Consider the following 20,298-nt stretch of genomic DNA (forward strand, 5'->3'; position numbering starts at 1 on the left):
GCATCAATCTCCTCCTGCCCAGCGAGTGCTTTAGTGTGTCCGATATTGAACGCGCGATCAGTTTAACGTTGGGAATTTGTTGTTGCGTCGCCTCTCGCGCATCTAACAGACAGGAATGTGCTTGTTTGCGCGTGCCAGTGAAAGTTGGAAAGTTGCCTAATTATTTATGACGGATGGCCAATGTGTCAAAAAGACCGAAGCCCTCTGATACAGGAATATAAATGAATAAGGGGATGGATAAAGACAGAGGTAAAGTGATGAAATGAATGAACAGTTTATCTAAATGCATTATCTAAATATGAATGTTTGCTAATTAATTCCAGTTATTTTTATCTTAAACTTTATGTAAGCAACTGTTCTGGGTGATCAAAATCTGTAAAAAAAAAAAAATCATGTCAATTGTTTATAAACATATATAAAAAAAAATTAATAGCCTAATGTTTTACTCATTTGTTCATTGTAAGGGGATATATGTTTGTAAAATTTATTTTCTGAAAATAGTAAGGATATTTATATACAAGTTTATCTAAAATAGCTAAAAAATTAAATAAAATGCAGACTAAATATAAAAATTTCTTAAAAAGTTTAATTCATGGTGAAAACATGAGCATGCATAATTTAGTGGAGGATATACGTATACACACATTTTTGTATATATATATGTGTGTGTGTGTGTGTGTGTGTGTGTGTGTGTGTGTGTGTGTGTGTGTGTGTGTGTGTGTGTGTGTGTGTGTGTGTGTGTGTGTGTGTGTGTGTGTGTGTGTGTGTGTGTGTGTGTGTGTGTGTGTGTGTGTGTGTGTGTGTTTTTTATTTTAAAAATTATAAAAACACAACCAACATATAAAAACTTGATACAAGGGGCACCAAGTAAAATCTTGGCTAGGGCAGCAAATTGGTCAGGGCCGGCCCTGGTTGTAGCGACGTCTTTAGTGTTTTTATGGGTCTTGAGAGAGGAAATGACATTGGTGTCAATAAAATCCTTTCTGAGCCATCAGATTTCAAACACAAATATCTTAATTTACATTTAATCATTTAGCAGACACTTTTATCCAAAGCGACTTACAAAAAAAGGGGAGAGCAATAGAAGCAACGAAACGAACAAGGCCAACAACCTGTAAGAGCTGTAAGAAGTCTCAGTTAATTAAGCACAGCACACAAACAATTTTTTTTTTTTTTTTTTTTTTGGACAAACAAACAAAATTTAAGTGGATAGTTAAGTGCTGTTCTTTATTGGTCAGGTGTGATGTGTTTTAAGATGTTTTTTTAAAAATGGCTAAAGACTCCACCAGGTGGAAACGGTCCAGGAAAATGTCCGTGAGAGTGATTTCATGCCTCTTTGGGATGGAACCACGAGGCGTCGCTCACTCGCAGAAAGCAAGCTTCTGGAGGGTGTGTAAGTCTGAACAAGTGAGTTTAGGTATATTGGTATACTGCTTTGTAGGCGAGAACCAGTGCCTTGAATTTGATGCGAGCAGCCATTGGCAACCAGTGCAGTCTGATGAAGAGAGGCGTAACATGAGCTCTCTTCAGCTCATTAAAGACCACTCTCGCCGCTGCATTCTGGATCAGCTGCAAGGGTTTGATAGTGCATGCTGGAAGGCCAACTAGAAGAGCATTACAATAGTCCAGTCTAGAAAGAACAAGAGCTTGAACCAGGAGTTGTGGAGCCTGTTCTGATAGGAAGGGTCTAATTGTTCTAATGTTGTATAAAGCAAATCTGCAGGACCGGGCTGTTGCAGTAATGTGGTCAGTGAAGTTTAACTGGTCATCAATCAAAACTCCAAGGTTCCTGGCTGTCCTGAAAGGAGTTATGGTTGTTGAACCAAGCTGAATGGAGAAATTTTGATGAAGTTCTGGGTTAGTTGAGACAACAAGTAATTCTGTCTTTGCAAGATTGAGTTGAAGGTGATGCTCCTTCATCCAGTCAGAAATGTCTGTCAGACAGGCAGCGATACGAAACACTGACTGTAGGATCATCTACATTTGTGTTCCAAAGATGAACGGAGGTCTTCCGGGTGTTGAACGACATTAGGTTAAATAATTCATGACAGAATTTTTATTTTTGGGTGAACTAACCCTTTAAAGCAATCTTAAGCTTTACATTTTTAAATGCTGTCAATATGTCCAGAGTTATTGATATCCGGCAGATCTTACTCTAAAAAAAAAAAGTTTCAAAGGCACTCAAATGACTTCTGGTTGAGATGAAAACTGACTTGAAACACCATAACAAAGTTATTTCTTCATCTGCAGTAACTATCAATGCTTTGCTTCCAAGTTTCCTGTTGACATCTCGGAAATGACTGAAATGTTGGTCTCATTTCCTTACTAAATGCACATGATAAGATCCTTTATGGGAGAGTTGGAAGGCTAAGATTGTATTTAATTTAAGTTCACAGACCATGCTCCAATTTAGAGTTTGCAACGAGGTATTTCAGATATGTTCTTTCAGGCAAGTTTTCTGAATGATTCTAACCACTCATGTTCTCACTCCACCAATTATCCCAATTGGGCTTGTCAGTGCAATCGTGACTGCATGTAAATCACAGCAAAGAAAGAAAAAAAATCCTTTCTATCACAGTCTCATAGAAAAACAATGACACATGCTAATTAATCAAAGTTTAATACAATAACATAAAGGACTATTTTGGGCTCAATGTAAAATAAGCTAATTGAAAAGTGTGTGTGGCATAATGTACATTCCTCCCCCCCCCCCTAAAAATAAGCTTATAATTTTATAAAAGCACTCACCATATTTTTTTATTTGAGTTATTCTTATAATTTTATGATGATTTTTAGAGTTTCCCAGACAGCAACTCTGTCGGCACAGACCCAGCCCACATCTGGTACGCATTAAATCCACAGACATGGCTCCCGATCCGTATAACAATTTGGGGGGGTTTTCTACACTAGAACCATATTTACATGCTTATTGTTTACATCTTGTGGCTATTCTATTGAAAAATAAAATAATATTTAAACTTTTTCAAATTGGCCTCATTCACTTCTATTGTAAGTGGCACACTGCCAAGATTCTTGCATTTATTATAAATAAAAGAACGGGTGGGTTAAAATAAATTGTGGTAGTCAACATTATGCTTTAGATTGATCTTAACGTCTACTGATTCTTGAATAGTTCTTTAAACCCACAAACATTCTGTCACCACTTTTAAAATAAAGATCTGTACATCTGTGACATTTTAACTCCCGTGCATACCTGAACCATGAGTCTTTATTTTGGTAAGGGTAAACAATTCTTTCAAAACATCCTTTAGAAAACAATCTTCTGGATTACATTTTCCATACTTGTGTAGCATAACACATACACACACGTTGAGGGTGGCCTAGACTGCAGGTAGGCACATGCAGTTATAATTATAAATGACAAAGAGCAAAGCCTCTCAGCTCTCAGCCAGTAGAGCAGGAATAATGAGGAGATATGTGATGTATTGCTGATCGTGCAGGAGTCGTGCTGTGACTGCGCCCCTGAAGTCTTAACCCTGATAAGGTAGCCCTAATGTGGGTGTGAAGGATCCGTTGATCTATGTGATCATAAATAATCTCAATGTGCTTATTACTGGTGGATGACACTTCCAGTGGATTTTGCAGATGGGTGGAGGCGGGCAGCAGATGATGCACACTGTGATAACTCTGTTCAATGGATTTAAAGGATTCTGTGAGGCCAGTTTTTAGGAATAGTCTATGTCAGACAAATGGGTTTTTATGGAGCAAATAAAGAAAAGAAAAAGCATTTCCCTCAGTTTATGGAAAGTCCTCTTGGTGAATTTCCAAACAACAGAAAAAAAGTATATTTCACTTTTTGGATTTATAGGAGAACAGTGCTTAGTCACTAAAACAAAATGTTTCTGAAGCGTTGCAATACTTTGTCAGACCGCCACAGTTATTCCGCTCTTGCGCAACAACTTCCAGGCAGGCCTTGGCCTCAAAACACACAGGAGTTAAAGAAAACATTATGTGTCTTTCGAGCGAGAGAGAGCAAGAGAGAGAGAGAGAGAGAGAGGAGAGAGAGAGAGAGAGAGAGAGAGAGAGAGAGAGAGAGAGAGAGAGAGAGAGAGATGGTTTGAGGGTTGAGAGTTGCTCTGGAATTTCCACATTGGACTTTATCCATTACCTAAACAACCTCTCTCTCTCTTCCCAAATCGAAACCCCCACTGTGCTGTGGGCAGGTCCGAGGCTCATAAATGCCTCTCACACACACATGCTTATAAACAGACCCATACAGGCAAGAAACACACTCAGTCCCGGGAAGAAAGAAGAGCAGAAGAACTAAAGAAAAGCAAAAGCTGGTTTTGATGATCACACTGCATTGCTAAACGGCTTTTGGGGATATGACGACAGTTATCGGCACAGATCATTCAGAAATTCTGCAATAAAATCAAGTTGTTAGTCAGTAATTGCAACAGACAGGGTCTCGTTCTACAAGTGGAGATCTGTGGATTTTCCAGACACAAATTCCTTGCCTCTTTATCTGTGAGTATTTGTTGATTCTGTTTGAGCATAAATTTAAAAGACCATTTTTTTCTATTATGTTTTTGTTTTATTTTTTATTTTTTTGCCCTTAGGTTGTAATAGTTTTTTTGCAATATCAACCTATGCACTTTTAAAGCAGAAAAATAAGCCATAAATTAACTATTGCATCCAAATGTATAATTAAATTTGATTACGCCATAATCGCTTGTGGTCGCTTGCCCAAAAAAACAAGCATATAAATCATTCAAGCACTTACATTTAAAATGAAAAGTGTAATTGGTGTTTTTAGTGCACTTTATAATAGCCATTACTTGAGTGTTTAATAGAACTTTATTTCCATTATGATGTCTGGTGTCTCTTTATTTATTTTTTAGAAATGAATTCAGACTCAGTCGCAATGACAGAGCTGCATGGAAAGATGCATAAACAGACAGTGTGCATCTTTGGAACGGGCGATTTTGGACGCTCCTTGGGTCTCCGTTTGCTCCAGTCAGGGTACGGCGTCGTATATGGATCCCGGGACCCTAAAAACTCTATGTTGCTGCCTAAGGGGTCGAAGGTCATGTCTCATGCAGAAGCAGCTTGTGAAGCACATGTGATTTTTGTGGCTGTGCAGAGGGAGCACTATGGATTTTTGAGCGCCCTGGCTTCAGATCTTGAGGGAAAGGTGCTGATAGATGTCAGCAATAATCTCAGGAGGGGTCTGTACCCAGAATCCAATGCAGAATACCTGAGCAAGCTGGTTCCAGGGGTGACGGTAGTCAAAGCCTTCAATACCATCTCTGCTTGGGCACTGCAGTCTGGGGGATTAGATGCCAACAGACAGGTAAAACATACACACATAAACACAGTGTTTATCCAGTCAGGTGGACAGAATACTAACAGGCAGGGATGACACTTTATTTGGTTGGTCTTCTTTCATTCAGTTGACTATAAGTTACGTTGCACCCACATGTCAACTAACTCAATAAAGTATTAGTAGAATATTAGTAGACTATATGATTACTATAAGCTAACACTTTATTGTGATGATCCCAGGGGCGTAGTTTATGTAACACCCCACCCCCCCACCCACCCCCAATACTCAAGTCATCAGTTACCCCTCTGCACTAATGAGTTATCCCTCTGCACGCGATAGGATAGCCCTACACCAACCAGAGCCACGAAGGTGAAACAGAGCTTGTTGATGGATTAAACATTCGCCGTATCCGGTCGGCTAAACTCCGAACACATCTTCCCTTTTTAAGAATGGCTTCAGTGCCGCTCTTTGTTCTTTTCTCAGAGAAAAGCTTAACTCCAAGTCTTCCAGAATCGCAGTCAGAGCTGATTCGAAAGACCGCCACCGTTCGCCAGTTTCTGTGTTTACTAGAAGCACGCAAACGCAAATCGGCTGTCGTCATTATGGCCCCGCCCACTCACACGATGTGATTGGCCCGTCCAGATTGTGAGGAATACAGCTCAGAAGGGTATTGAGATTTCCTAGACGACACTTGCGGGCAGATTAAATTTGCTGCCGCTAGGGTGTGTCTAGATTTCTAGGCTAGGTAAATATACCAGCAGGGTAGAAAAGTCAGCAGAGGGAGAGGAGGAGCAGGTGATCAGGTAAAGAAAAACAGCAGATTTGTAAAGTTGGGATATATATATATATATTAGAGATAGAAATGATCCAATAACAATACACATTATATATATACTGTATGTATATATATATACGTTTTGATGAGCGTGCCACACTGAAGACTTTGAAGTAAACGCCCACGGCTAGAATTTGATAATATTTACATATTTAATGAGCTTCAGCTCTCCTGTCAGTTCAGTTCACATGAGGGAGGGATTGTTTTGAAAGCAGCCAGAATGATTCTCTGACGGGGCTCAGTCTTAAAACGTTTTTATCAAACAAACACAATGATTTATCTCTCATCCACCCGTGATTGATGTATTTTTGTATTACTTGGCCCATCCGATCGGTGGATATAAGCGTGAACCACACACACACACACACGCATACACAACGTAGATCAAGAAATTAATGTTATTTCACTATTTAAGATTCACCAGCCTGCGGACGTGCTTACATTTTGGTAGCCCGTCTGGAAAACACACAGCCCCAGGACGTTGGGCTTTGCGAGCCCTGGGAGTCTGAAACTGAATCGCAGTGAACCAACAAATAACGGATTCTCCAGCTTGTTAGATAAGTCACATACACATAATCAATACGATCTGTAACAATGCATTTGATTTCTCAATTCATCACCCCTTTAATAATGATGGGTTAAAAATAACCCAACATTTTTGTAATATAACCCAACATAGTGACCCAGCGGTTGGGTAACCCATTTGTAATGGCTGGGTTAAAAAAAACAACCCAACATATTTTACTGTGTAGGCCTACACATCAACATATTCTGCGAACCCCTAAAAGTCTGCTAATACTTGGCACTTGGCATAGGTGCAACATTACTTAGTCAACATAATGCATAAGGTGCCATTAAAATAAACCAGGCAGGTAAAATACATACGTGTGCAAAACCAAAAAGAAACCAATTTTGTTAAAAGCACTAAGTAAAGTTCTAAACGTAATTTAGGGAGGAGAGAGCCCATCTAATCTTTAAATCAACAGCCAGAGTATACAAACAGCTGTTTACCTCTCCTCGGTCTCACAGCATCCCACCACCTCCCCGAACTCCACCGTTATCTTGGGTACCTTGCCCTACATAATCATTTAGTCATTGTGGGGGTATATCACAGCTCGAGTTGAAGCTGCTTCTTTGAGCCCCTCATCAGCAGACAGCAAGCAAAATTAGCTTAACCTTAACATCTTAAAATTATATGGGCAAACAAACTTATTAAAAGAGCTGTAAAGTTGAAAATGATAGTTAAGACATACAGTAGAAAGCACCTAGCTAACAAATGATCATGCATCAATCCCCATATTTTGCACAATGTTGTTAATCATTTAAGCAACTAGGGGAAAAGGCAGCGAAAAGCTGTTTTGAACAGAGTTGTTTAAAATTTAATGAATCAAGCTTAACGGACTGTCTTACTAAACAGCCTTGAATGAAGACCCACAGGCTTAGGTATTTGTATGAGCTTTTGTAATTATAGTACGAACAAAGACAAATCAAACATGACAAATGGCATACAGCTGCACTTCATATTTCCTGTACTCCATCTCTAGTCGAAGGCAGCTAGATGATGCATAATAATACAAATAAAGTACAGCATTTAAATCTGTACACAATACAAAAGAGAAATGAATGCATGTATAAATATCTGAGTCCATTAGAGCTGTTCACTGTTCATGAAATGAGGTCTTCCTTGTAAAGTCTTTTTGTAGGAAAGTCATATTAACATCAGCAGGTGGTGGTTGAGAAACTGGCCAGATGGAATCTGAGCTCTGGCAAACTATTATTATCGCTATGTTAGTGCGTATGTTCTTTGACACCTGTTTGTGTGTTTCTGAATAGAAATGAACAGTCACACCCGGCCAAGCAGTTATTATTTCTCGTTTTGATTATAATTTCATGTTATTTTTTCTGAAGGCCAACTGTGACAACATATTGTATTGTTCAGATTGCACATGGCTGTGAACTAAATATAATTCCCTTAGGATATTTCATTGCTGTCCAAAACTATTAAAGGAACATTTTGTTTGAAGGGTTTTGTAGGTCAACAGAATGGCAACTTGTTAGAATGAATCAAAAACAGTCAAACCACTTGAAGATAATTTGGTGCATGAGTAGTTTTTGTGATAGCAATTTATAATAAGGTTGTATTCAGTAACAATGCTTAATGTATCAGGTATCATGAACTAACAATGACATTTATTTATTCATGATGATTTATCCTGTAAGGGGTTACACTTTATTTTAAGGTGTCATTGTTACAGTTTAATAAGTGCTGAGAAATATTATTAAACTACAGGTTTAGGGTTCATTGCATGTAAATATGCATAATTAAAGTTATTAAACTATATTAAATACATGTTACATACACCAATCAGGCATTACATTATGATCAAAATGCTAACATAATGTTAGCAGCAGATTCTGTAAGTCCTGTAAGTTGTGAGGTGGGACCACCATGGATCGGATTGTTGTGCTCCTCAAACCATTCCTGAACCATTTATGCTTTGTGGCAGGGCACATTATCCTGCTGAAAGAGGCCACAGCCACCAGGGAATACCGTTTCCATGAAAGGATGTACATGGTCAGCAACAATGCTTGGGTAGGTGGTGTGTGTCAAAGAAACATCCACATGGATTGCAGGACTCAAAGTTTCCCAGCAGAACACTGCCCAAAGCATCACACTGCTTCTGCCAGCTTGCCTTCTTCCCATAGGCCCACACGGGCCAGCTTTCGCTCCCCATGTGCATCAATGAGCCTTGGCCACCCATAACCTGTCGCCGGTTCACCACTGTTCCTTACTTGAACTTCTTTTGATAGATACTGACCACTGCAGACCGGGAACACCCCACAAGAACTGCAGTTTTGGAGATGCTCTGACCCAGTCATCTAGTCATCCCTATCTTTACGCTTGCCCATATCATTAACTTTGATAACTTTTATAATGTTATGCCTGATTGGCGTATGTAACAATAACGCTGTAAAATGTTAAAGTTAATTTCTATTTGCATAAATGAGCATTAAATTATATAAAATTATGTTTTGTTTACTGTAATTTAATGTTAGCTATTGCATTGATGTTAAAGGGATAATTACACCCAAAAATGAAAATGTGATGTTTATCTGCTTAACCCCAGTGCATCCACGATGTAGGTGTGTTTGTTTCTTTAGTAGAACACAAATGAAGATGTTTAACTCCATCCATGGCTTGATGCATGTCAATGGGGTGTTTTTCTAGTCACTATGAGAGTAAAAAACACATAGCCATACGAATCCATAGTAAACACAGCAGCTCATGGCTACACATGTCTTAAGACACAAAAGTGAAGTTAATAAACGTAATTTTGGGAGGAGTACGCCCATCTAATATTTCAATTAATACCAAGGTATAAAACCAGCAGCTTACCTCTTCCCCTTTTTAGTTCCTGAAGCATCCCTCCTCCTCCCCTGCTCCTCCTTTTGTACAATTTTGTACACCACATTGGTGGTGGTTGAGGAGAGATCCCTGACACAAGTGTAAAGCGCTTTGGGTGTACAGTAGTACATATGAAAGCGCTATATAAATGACTCATTCATTCATTATTTTATTCATTCAATTTGCCTGTTATAGGGGGGCAATCGGAGCTCGGGTAGAATATCCTCTCCGAGCCCCTCTATAGCAGATAGCAAGCCAAATCTGTTTTCCACTTTCACTAAGATTATATGGGCACACAAACTCGTGAATGCTCGGTTTGTGTGAGAAACTAAACAGTATTTATATTTTTATTTTACCTCAAATACAACACAATACCCATCTACTGCTCCATCACTTCCCGCAAGTGAGGTCATAAAACTTTGCAACGCAACAATGTATTTGAAGTTAATCAATTCTGTTTTCTCTCTCTCTCTCTCTCTCTCTCTCTCTCTCTCTCTCTCTCTCTCTCTCTCTCTCTCTCTCTCTCTCTCTCTTCTTCGTTTGATTAGGTACTTATCTGTGGTGACCGGGCTGATGCTAAACAGCAAGTGGTGAACATTGCTCAAAGTCTTGGTTTCACTGTCCTGGACAGAGGCTCTCTCAGAGCAGCTGCTGAGTTAGAAGATCTACCATTGCAACTCTTCCCTCTCTGGAGACTTCCGTTCTGCATTGCCATTTGTTTAACAGCTTTCATATTCTTCTACGCTGTCACAAGAGATGTTATCTATGAGCGTGTTACCAGTGGCAAAGACAACGCTTTTCGCATTATGATCTCGCTGGCCAACAAGGTCTTTCCCATCGTGTCCCTGGTGATGCTGTCCCTCTGTTATCTGCCGGGCGCATTGGCTGGATTCCTGCAGCTTTACAACGGCACTAAGTATCGTCGCTTCCCTGACTGGTTGGATCGCTGGATGCTGTGCAGGAAGCAACTGGGCCTGTTAGCTCTGGCCTTCGGTTTTCTTCATGTTCTCTACACTTTTGTTATACCCATCAGATACTATGTGCGCTACAGGATAAATGTCTACACTATATCATTGGTAAGTTGCTTATTCTAATGCATTCAGTTTATTTATCGCTGCGGCAAGCAGGACGAGGCTGGGAGCTGTGAGAATGAGTCGAGGCCAGTGACGTCACCTGCACACCACACCAGTCTAGAGTTTTTAACAGCTTTCGGCCTCGTCTTGCATGCCATAATCACCAAACAGCTGTTTAAAATCAGCATGAAATCTGAATGAACACTATTTAATTTCCTTATACATATTCCTGGTAGGCTATTATTGTGAATAAATGGACTTTTACTTATTTACTTACTTGCATAGTTAGCCTACTACTTACAAATGTTTCACTAATGTTTCACTAATGTCACTCTAGAAAGATAAATCCATTGCAAATGTATTACTGTATATGAAAGTAGTGTAAAAATGTCCACATCTGTCCAGATGAAAACACTTATAGATCATATAACAATTAAAGTGATTAAAATAAATAACTAACTAAATGTTTTGCAGATAAAAGAGAATAAAACCTATGAGTTTGACAACACATTAGCCTGGCGTCATGACTCATACTTTTCCATGGGAATTCTTGGATTTGCGCTGTTTGTCCTATTAGGAATTACATCACTTCCATCTGTCAGCAACTCGCTGAACTGGAGAGAGTTCAGTTTTGTACAGGTATTACATCCACAGTCTGTGGAAATGCATACATTTGCTTCACTGGAGAAGATTTTACTAATTACTGAAAATGATGTTTGTTAAAATGATTTTTCCCTCTTCCCTTTACAGTCTAAACTGGGCTACACCACCTTGCTGCTCTGCACCGCTCACACATTCCTGTATGGCTGGGATAAATTTCTGAAACCTTATAAGTGGTGGATGCCTCCAGCATACATGTTGTCTCTGGTGATCCCCTGTGTGGTTCTGATCCTAAAGTTAATCCTGATCATGCCATGCGTGGACCGAAAGGTCACCCGTATCCGTCAAGGCTGGGAGAGACAGAGCAAGACTGCATCAAACTGCAGTGACACAGAGACAAACCAATCACTCATGGCGTAGCCGAAAACTTCAATCTTCAAACTTTATCAAAACTGTTGGACTTGCCCTACAGCTGAAAGTGAGGCTTCAAAAATGTTGCGTCAAAAAAGGTTATAATGCTAAACCTGAGTACAGTAATGGAACTGAGACTTAATTGAGCGATTGACTTGGGACTTGACTTAGGGCCAGATTTACTAAACAGGGCAAATTAAACTAAACAGGGCAAAACTTTCCTGTAGCTCACTCAGTAGAGCGTGGAGCTAGTAATGCCAAGGTCATGGGTTCGATTTTCCAGGGAAAGCAAGAACTGACAATAATGTAAAAAAATGTGTACCTTGAATGCAATGTATTCAAGTGTCTGTCAAATGCATAAATGTAAAAATGTAAATGTAAATTAGCGTGAGAGTGTGATCCCATAAAAGCACAGATGGGAGTGGAAAGTTCTTCCATAATGACCAACGCAATCTACCAAGGGCAGTGCAAATTAGCGTCTGGTTTAAGACATGCTTTTTTGGGGTGTTAAATAATGGTGCAAATACCAGTAAAATGACAAGAACAAACCTTGGTAAATTGCATTGCACGATTCAATTAAATACTTTCCTCGCATATATGTTGTGTCTGAAAGGGACACTCCTACAAATATCGGCCCACACCTTTTCGGTGCTAAAGACTGCATGTCTTTATCCTGACAGTAATTTTATCGACAAAAGAGGGTTTGTGCTATGTACGCTGTTAATAAATCTGACCCTTAGACTCAAAATTTTAGACAACACATCTTTAGGTCTACAAAAAAGGAGACCTTTCTACAAAAAAAGGGTGGGGGACAACCATTGTTGATTTTTACTTCACGGTGACGTTTATCACTACTTAATACAAGACTAATTTAATAGATTCCTTTTAAAATACAAAAATCTGGACTTGAGTGCTTGAGTGTATAGCAACCCAAATAAGAGACAGAGAGAGTTTGACTTTTCAATACACCTCACTTCGCTGGTGAGCGGCAGTTTTAAATTACAGTTAACCGACCGTGGGAAATTCTTTGGAGCTTATCCTCCAACTTACACTGGTGATTACGTCTCACATGATCTCACTCTATAACCTACAAATTCCATTCTCCCTTTGGGACACATTTGGAATGGTACTCATAAATGCATACTGTATTATGACTACATATTTGTAGTGCCTCACAACATAACCAATCCATATCATATATGTTCATATTAGAACTTGTCTATTCATTTTAAATAATACAAAGGCAGCAATGGTGGGGGGACTTTTATTGGAGCACACTTTTCTGTATTGTGTAAAGTACTTGTCTTTTATATTACCTGTTTCCTCTGGGCTATTTCCTCTCAAGAGCCTCCCAGTGGGCTTTTCCCTTTAGATATTATCGATCCAAAATGGAGCAGCAACTTACTTCTTGATCTGTTTCTGGGTCTGGGCTTTCCAGTCTGTAGAAAAGCTCATCTTTCTCTCTCTTGTGAAGTATAAAGGAGCTGTCAATCACTTTGGCATTCACCTTCACTGGTGAATGGCCCTTTATGTACTTTTATGAAGAATTGCAGGCTGCAAAGAGGGTAGCTTAGACCAAAATAGCAAGGCTCATTTTATGACAAATATTACTGAAAGTCTGAAACACACACTCACTTATTCTGTTTATCAATAAATATTGGATACTCACTGATTTAGCTTTTTGTATCACTCCATCACTTACAGGGGGAAAAAAACATGCAGAATGTAACCTTCAAACTAGCATTGATTGTATTTGTTCAGAAAAATTGTACACTTTACTGGTTTTATTGGTTGTATAATTATAAATGTTCTATATATTATATATTGTTATATAAAATATAAACATATATAAACATATAAATTAAAACAAATTATATACACAAATTATATATGAAATATATATAATGTGTGTGTATGTGTAGGCTATCTATTTACATAAAACTGCACTATATAAATATATTTATAAATATAAATAACACCGAACATCTGAATCTATACCCTGACATTGAAAGCAGATTCAAAGTTGAAATATTAATAAAATTCCATTACCTATTTTAAATATCACTTGAATAATTTAAGCAAAATCATTAACCCACCATTAAGGACTGTCAGATATCTTTTTTATTGACCTTGCAGGATAACCATAAGACCAATGACAATTTTGGAGCAGCCCAAATACTTTTAATTATATCTGTGTGGTAAACCCAAGTTACAGTCATCTTGTGTTGTAATGCTGTGTTTAACGTAATTTAAATAAACATGTATTTTGAGACTAAATAATTATTACTCGCATGCATGACAGCTTCACTAATGAGATGGCAGGACGGCTTTTAATTAGAGAGATCCTAATGCGCAATGAGGTGTCATTTCTATCAAAGATAAGCAGGTAAAGAGTGTAGTCAATCCCGTGGCAATGCAGAGATGGCGTCTCAGAGTGCAAAGAGTTACAAAGTCAGGTCTTCAATCTCTGTCCTTCTGTCCATCCATAGTCTGGTCTCCACAGACCAACCTCTGACCAGAACAATCTATGTTGAAACTGTACAATCTAGTTCATTTTCATACAACACGATTTCAATTTGCTAAGACTATGTGCTTTCACAGGAAATATTCTTTTTGAATGATTTAGGCTTGAGGAAAAAGGCAAACGAGTGTCTCTTTGAATGAAACCATGAGCCTTTTGGGACTGCGATCAAACAATCAGCAACACACACCAAGCACTGTTGTTGTGGCCTCACCACAGACATCTCTCAGGTGATGCAAAGTATCGTCATAAAGTGAAATGATGAAAGGCTGTTTGGGTTACATCTCAAAAGTGCCTTAGTACTGACGATTCTGTGAGAGCCTGTGTTTGTCTCTATCGCCTGCGTATATTTCCTATTTAAAAAAAAAATCAGCTCTTCTCTTGCAGAATGAAGCTGGCCCCATTTCATTAAAAGCAACTAGAATACAGTTGTCTCTTTATGTTGCTGAAAAGATGCTATTTTGCTTTGACAATCAAACCGGATACAAGACCAGCTGGAAAATGGCAGATTTTCTTTCAACTCTACTTCAAAAAGATCGAAAAGTGAACCGTAATCTAGAGATATTTAAAGAATAAAGAGGTTCGACCAATGGGCTTTATTGTACAATATAGAAATAGTAGACTTTCAGCAAATTGAATTAAATTGACCAACAGAAATTCATTGGGGAAATAGAAGGTCATTTTTAAAAATAGACGACTTTCCAGCTGGAGAAAAAAAAGTAAGCAAGAAACAAGATAAGATAAATAAGATAAATCTTAACATGTGACCCCGGACTTCAAACCAGTTATAATGCTATTTATTTAGTTTAATAAATAAGCTTTCAGTTGATTGATGTATGGTTTGTTAGGATATATATCCTAACAAATATATATCCAATAATTGGCCCAAGATAACTCGAAAGAAAATCACCCAAGAAAATCTGGAATCTGAGGTCGCAAAAAAATCTAAATATTTTGATTTAAAATTGCTATTAAAGTTGTCCAAAGGAAGTCCTTAGCAACGCATATTACTACTAATAATATTTTTTAAATATATTTACAGTAGGAATTTGACAAAATATCTTCATGGAACATGATCTTTACTTAATATCATATTGATTTTTGGCATAATCATGTTTTTTTTTTTTTTTTTTTTTTTTTTTTTTTGACTCATACAATGTATTGTTGGCTATTGCTATTTCACATTGTGACTTAAGACTTGTGGTCCGGGGTCACAGCTTGCTGTCTTAAAGGGATTGTTCACCCAAAAATGTAAATTCTCATGTAATTTCAAAACTGTATGACTTTCTTTTTTTCTATAGAACATAAAAGAAGATGTTTTGAGAAATGGTTTGGTAACATTCTTCAAAATATATTTATCGTGGCATGAAAGAAAGTCATACACATTTGGAATGATATGAAGGTGGGTACATGAATGCAGAATTTTCAGTTTTAGTAAACTATTCCTTTAACTGGTGAACTAGCTAGAGGGGGTTTTGGGCACTTTTTCAGCTAGTCAGGCTAGATGAGTCATCATTTTGCCAACCAGCTAAACTATTTTAACCCAGCTGTGAGACCATCGTAAAATAGTGTATACCAACCAAGACCAGCAAACATCTTAGGCTTGTCTATGCTATTGTTTAACAGCGTTATATAAAAATGTGTTTGGAAGCGATAAGTGGTGCCTGATTTTACACCTATTATTAACCATGTCTTATAACATCATAGTACATGTTTGGAAAATAAAATGAGGTATGATTCAGTGGCTCTGTTTGTGTATGTGTCCGCTCGCTTGTATTTATTGAGCTATTGTGCTATATGATGTAATTTTACCTTTGTGCCTGTTCCAAGATGCAGGGCAGTGGCTCCCACTCAGGAATGAATCAACCCACTAAATAAGACTCAAATTTCACCCTTCATCTAAACATAGACAACCTTGTGCATATACATTGATCAGGCATAACATTATGGCCAGTTATCTGTTAATCCTAATATTGTGTTGGTCCCCTTTTTGCTGCCAAAACAGCCTGACCCATTGAGGCATTGATTCCGAAAGACCCCTAAAGGTGTGCTGTGGTATTTGGCTTGATATGTTATCAGCAGATCCTTTAAGTCCTGTAAGTTGTAAGTTGCGAGGTGGGGTCTCTATGGATCAGACTTGTTTGTTCAGCACATCTCACAGATGCTCGATTGGATTGAGATCTGGGGAATTTGGAGGCCAAGTCAACACTTCAAACTCATTGTTGTGGTCCTCAAACCATTCCTGAACCATTTATGCTTTGTGGCAGGGTGCATTATCCTTCTGAAAGAGGCCACAGAGAATACCGTTTCCATGAAAAGGTACATGGTCTGCAACAATGCTTAGGTAGGTGGTCAAAGAAACATCCACATGAGTGGAGGACCCAAGGTTTCCCAGCAGAACATTGCCCAAAGCATCACATTGCCTCTGCTGGATTGCCTTCTTCCCATAGTGAATCCTGGTGCCATGTGTTCCCCAGGTAAGTGACACACCCTGCCAGCCACATGATGTAAAAGAAAATGTGATTAATCAGACCAGGCCACCTTCTTCCACTGCTCCATAGTCCAGTTCCGATGCTTACTGGCTCAGTATGTTCACTGTTGGTGATGCAGCCCCATACACAACAAACTGCACTGTGTATTCTGACACCTTTCAATCAGAACCAGCATTAACTTGAGCAATTTGAGCTACAGTAGCTCGTCTGTTTGAGCCGACCACACAGGCAAGCCTTCGCTTCCCACGTGCATCAGTGAGCCTTGGCCACCCATAACCCACACCACTGTTCCTTCCTTAAACCACTTTTGACACATACTGACCACTGTAGCCTGGGGACACCCCACAAGTTTTGTGGGGTGTCCCCTCCCTCTCTCATTTCTGTCAATAGGGGGGAGGGGGAGATGTGAGGGAGGATTTTCAGGCATGACTTTTTACTGCGCCGAGTCGAAGTACTCTCAAAAGTGCTATTCCGCCATACATTATAGTTATCCTTTTAAACCCGCTTAGAAAAGTGCCACGTTTTATTTTGTGTCACCTTACTTGATAATTCAGATATTCATGTAACTGAATTTAAATAGGGGACAGGTGGAGGTGTTTGGTCACTTCTAACTTGATCTCTATTTGGTACCATAGTGAATGAACTGGGCTTAGTGGGCTAAACTTAATGCTATCAGATCATCACCGTGCGTCAGAGAGATTAAGTGCACGCACTGAGACGAGAGAGGTATGTATCAACTCGTCTTAGTTAAGGGAATAACATCGTTTAATATCAAAAAGTGGTAGAGTATCCCTTTAAATGTACACTGTAGACTCCTCTACAGGGGCATTACATCCTGGTACAGCTGCTGCTCTGCAGAGGCTGTTGAAACAGTTTAAAGGATCATAGGCACATGGCTCTCAACAATTCAGGACATCTATTCTAAATGATTTCTCAGGAAAGTTGAAAGCATTTAGAAGTACTCTAGTCAGCCAGCACAAACACTTTTCTGCTTTCTGCTTTCTGCTCTCTAGAAAGTGAGTCAGGTCCATCAGCAGATGCACATCAAAAGGGATAGCTTACAGGGACAGCAGTTAGGCAGTTCAGCCACACTGTTACATTGGACAACATCTTGCTGTCACTTTACTCTTATTCTCTTTACTGTCTCATACTATAAACCTTAATAGCCTGATTAACAAGTGCGCAGCCATCTTTACAATTTTGTGTTTAAACTTTCCTTTTTTTTTTCTTTTTTTTTTGACCCCCACTTTCTGAACGTAATGGATGAAGCTGGCCCAACCACAACCTAACCTTCATCTTCAAGCAGGAAATGCAGAGTCTGTTACCCTCGAACTACGGACCATGCCAAACAATCTCTAATTATACTACTAGCTGATCTGTTAATAAACGTGTTACTTTATTGTACTTTAGCTGGCCTCCTGCGTCTTTCTGGTAGAACTAAAAATAACTCCACCTGTTAAGTCTCCAGAGGTGAAACTGAATTAAAAACTCCCCCCATTAGGTCCAGAAAAGGCTGGACATCATTTGGCTCTACAGTGAGCACCACTTGGATTTATATTGGTGTGTTCAAGTCATGTCAGAAAGATCCACCACAATGTCATAAATACAAGTGGGAAGCTCTGGAATTTCTTTATGATCTTGATGGGGGGGGGGGGGGGTCACTTAGAAATGGGGAGGAATATTTATCAGTGTCATAGTCATTGTATTTATTTACAATAAAATAAGTTAACTGTCTACACAATATATGATAGCATTGTAATATAACAATGTAATAATATGTACGACTAATGATAAAGTGGCTTCATAAATTAATTAAAAACCTTGAAAAACAGCAACAACAAAAATGTCATTTGTATGGACTGTGGGGGCCATTTTAGTACAGTGAACTCATTGTCTTGTTCAAGAAACCAATTTGAAATATTCAAGCTTTGTGACATGGTGCATTATCCTGCTGGAAGTAGCCATCAGAGGATGGGTACATGGTGGTCATAAAGGGATGGACATGGTCAGAAACAATGCTCAGATAGGCCGTGGCATTTAAACGATGCCCAATTGGCACTAAAGTGTGCCAAGACAACATCCCCCACACCATTACACCACCACCACCACCTGCACAGTGGTAACAAGGCATCATGGATCCATGTTCTCATTCTGTTTACACCAACAGAAATGGAGACTCATCAGATCAGGCAACATTTTCCAGTCTTCAACCGTCCAATTTTGGTGAGCTTGTGCAAACTGTAGCCTCTTTTTTCTATTTGGAGTGGAGATGAGTAGTATCCAGTGGGGTCTTCTGCTGTTGTAGCCTATCCGCCTCAAGGTTGTGCGTGTTGTGGCTTCACAAATGCTTTGCTGCATACCTTGGTTGTAACAAGTGGTTATTTCAGTCAAAGTTGCTCTTCTATCAGCTTGAATCAGTCGGCCCATTCTCCTCTGTCCTCTAGCATCAACAAGGTATTTTCGCCCACAGGACTGCTGCATACTGGATGTTTTTCCCTTTTCACACCCTTCTTTGTAACCCTAGAAATGGTTGTGTGTAAAAATCCCAGTCCTATATTGTTCCTGGGCAAAGCCATTACTACAGTCTTCATTGTCACATAATCCTTGAGAAATCATTCTAATATGCTGATTTACTGCTCAATAAATATTTCTTATTAATAGGCTATGTTGAAATCTTGCTTCTTAATTTTTTTGTGGATACCATGATACATTATTTTCAGTTTTTTTGTGATGGAGAAAGTTCAGGAAAACAGCAATTATCTGAAATATAATGTTTTTGTTACAATTATCTACTGTGTCCATCCTGATTAAACATATTGATTTCTTTAAAAAAAAAGAACACACACAATTAAATGATAGTATAAAAAAATTATAGACCTACTTTAATTACTTATTTGGTCGACGGGCTGAGTAAAGCTTGGATTCAGTAGTTTATTTTCGATTGAGAGGGAATGGAGAGTGATAGAGGCAGAGTGTTCATCTGAGAGCTGTGTGAAGAGAATGATGGCATGTCACCTTTGCTAGAATCTGCCACTATGACAAATGTGAATGACATGATACTACAGGTCTATAGCAGAGTTTTATAAGCCACTTGACAAAAGAAATTAAATTAAATTAAAAACTTTTTTTTTTTAAAACGCACAATTATTATTAATAAAAGGTTCAGTTCTAGTTCAGTTTTGCCAGTAAGCAAAAATTATAATTTTTTTCAAGAGCCCCCTACACTTCCACTGTAGAATAAAAGTGCATTACGTGGATTGCCTTTTAATGCTGGTACGTGGTTTTTCAGGTGCATATGATACGCACTTTAGGGCGTATATGAACCCCCCACCCCACAACCCTAAACCTACCCAAGAGAGTCTCATATGCACGCCATAAAGTGCGTATCATATGCACGCAAAAAACTGCGTAGCATTTGCACCCCAAAACTCCTTTTGGCGTATCCATTCCACAAGATTTCACACTTGTTTAACTCCAACCGTTATTTATACGCATGACCATGAGATTGTGTTGACAAAATCAATTAATGGAAAAAGGGACAAATAATATTTCATAACATACCATGTATTAGTTATCATTTACAGAAACATTTTGTACAGATATATTTGTGCAGACGGCTCTCTTAAAGAGTGACAGCATTTCACATCCCGTTTGATAGTCGTGCATAATAGTC

At 38.7% G+C, this 20,298-nt stretch overlaps 1 protein-coding gene across 1 annotated transcript; it reads left to right on the forward strand.

Annotated features, from left to right (window-relative positions):
- Window positions 1–4,205: 4,205 nt before the first annotated feature.
- On the forward strand, window positions 4,206–13,284 carry steap4 (STEAP family member 4). The gene is made up of 5 exons (XM_067448576.1): window positions 4,206–4,488; window positions 4,863–5,314; window positions 10,077–10,604; window positions 11,076–11,240; window positions 11,352–13,284. The coding sequence occupies exons 2-5, from the start codon at window positions 4,865–4,867 to the stop codon at window positions 11,619–11,621; spliced, it is 1,413 nt and encodes a 470-aa protein (XP_067304677.1). The 5' UTR covers window positions 4,206–4,488; window positions 4,863–4,864; the 3' UTR covers window positions 11,622–13,284.
- The last annotated feature ends 7,014 nt before the right edge of the window (window positions 13,285–20,298 follow it).

Source organism: Pseudorasbora parva, chromosome 7, assembly GCF_024679245.1.
Source record: "Pseudorasbora parva isolate DD20220531a chromosome 7, ASM2467924v1, whole genome shotgun sequence".
Classification (NCBI taxonomy): domain Eukaryota; kingdom Metazoa; phylum Chordata; class Actinopteri; order Cypriniformes; family Gobionidae; genus Pseudorasbora; species Pseudorasbora parva.